The sequence below is a fragment of the Megachile rotundata genome, chromosome 2, assembly GCF_050947335.1.
Source record: "Megachile rotundata isolate GNS110a chromosome 2, iyMegRotu1, whole genome shotgun sequence".
Classification (NCBI taxonomy): Eukaryota; Metazoa; Arthropoda; class Insecta; order Hymenoptera; family Megachilidae; genus Megachile; species Megachile rotundata.
In genome coordinates this window covers 4,347,933-4,351,639 of record NC_134984.1, presented here as the reverse complement: position 1 = coordinate 4,351,639, position 3,707 = coordinate 4,347,933, and the positions used below count along the sequence as shown (strand labels likewise).

The following is a 3,707-nucleotide window of genomic DNA, read 5'->3' as shown; positions in this document are numbered from 1 at the left end:
GCTCGGCCCCGCGGTACGGTTCACTTCGAACCGTCCCGTCCGCAAAGGGCTAGATAGACCATAGTTACATTCTATACGCACTAACACCTACTTCGCGGCGTGCTGCCGAGTTATATGTATAGAAAAAGAAATAGCTATACAAGCATTGCCTATGTTCGGCTGTCCAAAGGTTGACATGTTCAAGAAAAGCTTTTAATTTTGCGCCGCCCCCGAAAAGGTTGAAATGTATTTAATATACTACCTAACGAGTAAGTAGGTTTCATTCATATTTGTTACGTAATTGTATTGATGAATGAAATAGAAATTACTTCATTAGGATATAGAAATTATTTTATACTTTTTAGTGCATTTCGAAGTCGGCGTATTTTTTTACTAAAAATTATTTTTACAATTTCATGTATAGTGTCCTCAATGTTTATTGTATGTCGATGGGTCTTTCCCTCTCCTTTTGGGGTCCCCCTCCTTATTCCTGGTGGTGGGGATGATTTCTTCGCGTGTCGCTTATATTGCGGGTAGGGGCACGAAACAAAAATCATTTCTGCGTCAAGCGTGGTACGGGTAAGTACGTCTCCGACATTTCTATTTATTCTTCCACTTATTTCATTTAATTTTTATCACGGCATTATCCATAGCGTATTAATTAAATGATCTCTTTTTCTTTTTTCAGAAAATAATAACAATAGAAAAAAAAATTAGAAATGGAACCACTCGGTGGAAATGGTAAGAATATTCGTTTACATGTATTTGCAGGAGGCCAAAAGCTGATGAAACATATTGTAAATTTATATTGAATTTTTTATGCAGATGAAGTATACAGGCCAAGGCCTGAATGGTGGCCGCCGGGAGCCTGGTGGCCAGTGCGCCCTGGTTGGGTGCCGCAGCCGCCGCCGCCGCCACCAGCAGCAGAAGCGCGTCCTGCGGGACCACCGCCACCGTTCCCGGCGGGACCGCCCCCGCCCCCGGCGATGTGGTTGCCAATGGGGGGACCAGGGGTGCCACCTCCGACCCCGTCCCCGGCCCCCGCCCCGCGCCTGCCGCCAGCACCGGCTTCTGTAAATTGAATAACAATTTCTCGTCGCGTTTTTCTCATTAAGGGGTAACACCACTCTACGATTTTCAGAAAGTCGATTTTTTTTTTCTTTGCTAAAACAGTACTTTAGGATCTTAAGAACAGAATGCTGTTTGATTTATAGTGGAAAACAAATTTTAAATGGTTCAATTATCAATTTTGCCGCAGGGCCTCAGAGCGCACACTGAGTACTCGCGCGGTATGTTGCAATTCATCGCTTTCGTATTATTGTTATTATTTAAAATAATAAGTTTGCTTGGTACCTACCACACAAACAGAAGTATCCAGAAAGCTACAGAAGGTGGCAAACACTGATCTGGATCGCCAAATGTATAGTACAGGCATTGCAGATTAGCGGTGGCTAGAGAATTTAAGGATCAAAATATTCATAAAACTTCAAACGCGTTTTTCTCGAAATCAGTTTCTTCATACTGGGAGGACGGATTTCTCGGTGACTATTGTATGGATTGAATTGAAATTCTTACTGTAGCTTCACAACAATATTGTCTTTGGAAGTACGTAGCCGTTTTTTGATTGAATAAAAACTTTTTTTTTATAAACAATTTAGTGCTCATTTTTCATGCAAAAAGTCGATTCATTCCTTAAAAAACGCATAACTTCCACAAAAATTGATTAATCAAAAAACCTCTACGCACTTCGAAAGCCAATTGTATATAAATTATAAATTCTTTTGATTTTTTATCCCACGACTCATACATAACGAGAAATCCGTTCTCCCGTGGCGGTGTTTTTCCAAAACGTGTTTCCGACGATGTGCTCTGTCGACGCCATTTTGTACGAAACTGACAATAAAAGAATATTTTTTTGTAGTTCAATATGTGTTAAATAAACTCTCTGAAAAAAAATTCTTTTCCGTTTGTAGTTCTTCCAAAATAAATTGTCAAAGTTAGACCTCTTTTTCGGGCTCTAGAGTGGTGTTACCCCTTAAAATGCCAGCAAACATGATATAATGGAGATCATAATTATTTAGAAGTCAAGTTAGAATAAATTCGTAACAAGTCAAGTTAGAATAAATTCGTATCTCTGCAGTAAATGTACAGTTTGCCGTAAGTGTGAAAATCCGAAAATTGTGTGGTTTACCACACAAGTAATTATTGTCGTAAATATATTGTGCTTGGTGTCATTTTAATCAGGAAAATGGAACGAATGCGATTGTAACAGTTTTTGTGTTGCTATCCTTTTCTACGTTCGGCTCATTACAAAACATGTACAGTATTCTCTCCGTAAATGTTACTTTTGCCGGTCTCGATTGTAACATTTACGGTAGAGGTCCTACATTCTTTGTAGTGTGCCGAACGTAAAAAGAGACAACCATACAAAAGACAAAGAGGGATAGAGTTTCGAGCGTTCGGCAAACATGAACGACTCGTGCGTGTTCTGTCTTTTAAATTTAAAAATAAAAATTCTTTATTTTTGGTTTTTCGTCAATAGAACTTTTACCATCGTATTTGTCTCGTTTTTCTTATTAAAATGACACCAAACACGATATGATTACGATCGTAATTACTTATGTAACAAGTCATAAAAGTTTAGGATGTAACATTTACGGTAGAGGTCTTTTTAACATTTACGGCGAGAATACTGTAGTACCTATTGTATAAATGTGAAACTCCAGACCCAAAAATATGTTTACACCTCATTATTTTTATCTTGTTGCAGAAGAATAGGCGCCAAAGACGAAAGATGGCGTCCGCCTTGCGACGGGCAGCAAAGCTTCTGCCGCCGCCGCCAGCTGATCGGCGGCACCCACAGCGCGGCGGTGGACGGGGACGCGGTCGGGGAATCCCTGGTTTCCCCAATATCAGTAGCAAATATTTCTCAATAAACAATTATAACTAATTATGACTATATTATTTGCGCGTATACCTTCCCTTATAATTAAGTCGTTAGAAATAAGTATAAAATAAATATAATAAAATAATTTTCAGAAAAAAAATACACCGACTTCGAAATGCACTAAAAAGTATAAAATAATTTCTATTTCCTAATGAAGTAATTTCTGTTTCTTTGAATCATACAATTACGTCACAGATATGAATGAAACCTATTTACTCGTTAGGCAGTATATTAAATACATTTCAACCTTTTCGGAAGCGGCGCAAAATTAAAAGATTTTTTTGAGCATGTCAACCTTTGGACAGCCGAACATAGGCAAAGCTTGTATAGCCATTTTTTTTTCTATACATATAACTCGACTGCACGCCGCGAAGTAGGTGTTAATGCGTATAAAATGTAACTATGGTCTATCTAGCCCTTTGCGGACGGGACGGTTCGAAGTGAACCGTGGGGTCGAGCTCCTGCCGCGATAGTCATTAAAAATTGCCGGCGTATATTTCTGCCTAAACGCGGTTTTCGTTCATAGCATTCCAAGTCAAATTCTGGACATATTATATGTACATGCACAGATTTACGTGCATGAACACATGTACGCGTTTCTCGGCTCAATCAACTGTTTTCGCCAAACGCATATATGAGTTTTTCGGCCAATTTGATGATTTACGTAGAACGCATATATGCGGCGGTAGTCCGCAAAGGGCTATATTCATAGAGTATGCGACGGAAAGACTTGATCGCCGCATATACTATAAAGCTAGAGCCCATCTGTCGCAAATTTGGT

General features: G+C 39.2%; 1 protein-coding gene across 1 annotated transcript; it reads left to right on the top strand.

Moving 5' to 3' along the window:
• Positions 1-659: 659 nt before the first annotated feature.
• LOC100876636 (uncharacterized) lies at positions 660-2,929 on the top strand. Its single transcript, XM_076542069.1, has 3 exons — positions 660-720; positions 805-1,052; positions 2,750-2,929. The coding sequence occupies exons 1-3, from the start codon at positions 699-701 to the stop codon at positions 2,927-2,929; spliced, it is 450 nt and encodes a 149-aa protein (XP_076398184.1). The 5' UTR covers positions 660-698.
• Positions 2,930-3,707: the final 778 nt, after the last annotated feature.

What these genes read in the sequence shown, in the direction of transcription:
- LOC100876636 (XM_076542069.1), top strand. Translation starts at nt 699, where the DNA reads ATGGAACCACTCGGTGGAAATG. An exon ending in GGAACCACTCGGTGGAAATG is followed by an intron (nt 721 to 804) that starts GTAAGAATATTC and finishes TTTTTTATGCAG; the next exon opens with ATGAAGTATACAGGCCAAGG. An exon ending in TGCCGCCAGCACCGGCTTCT is followed by an intron (nt 1,053 to 2,749) that starts GTAAATTGAATA and finishes ATCTTGTTGCAG; the next exon opens with AAGAATAGGCGCCAAAGACG.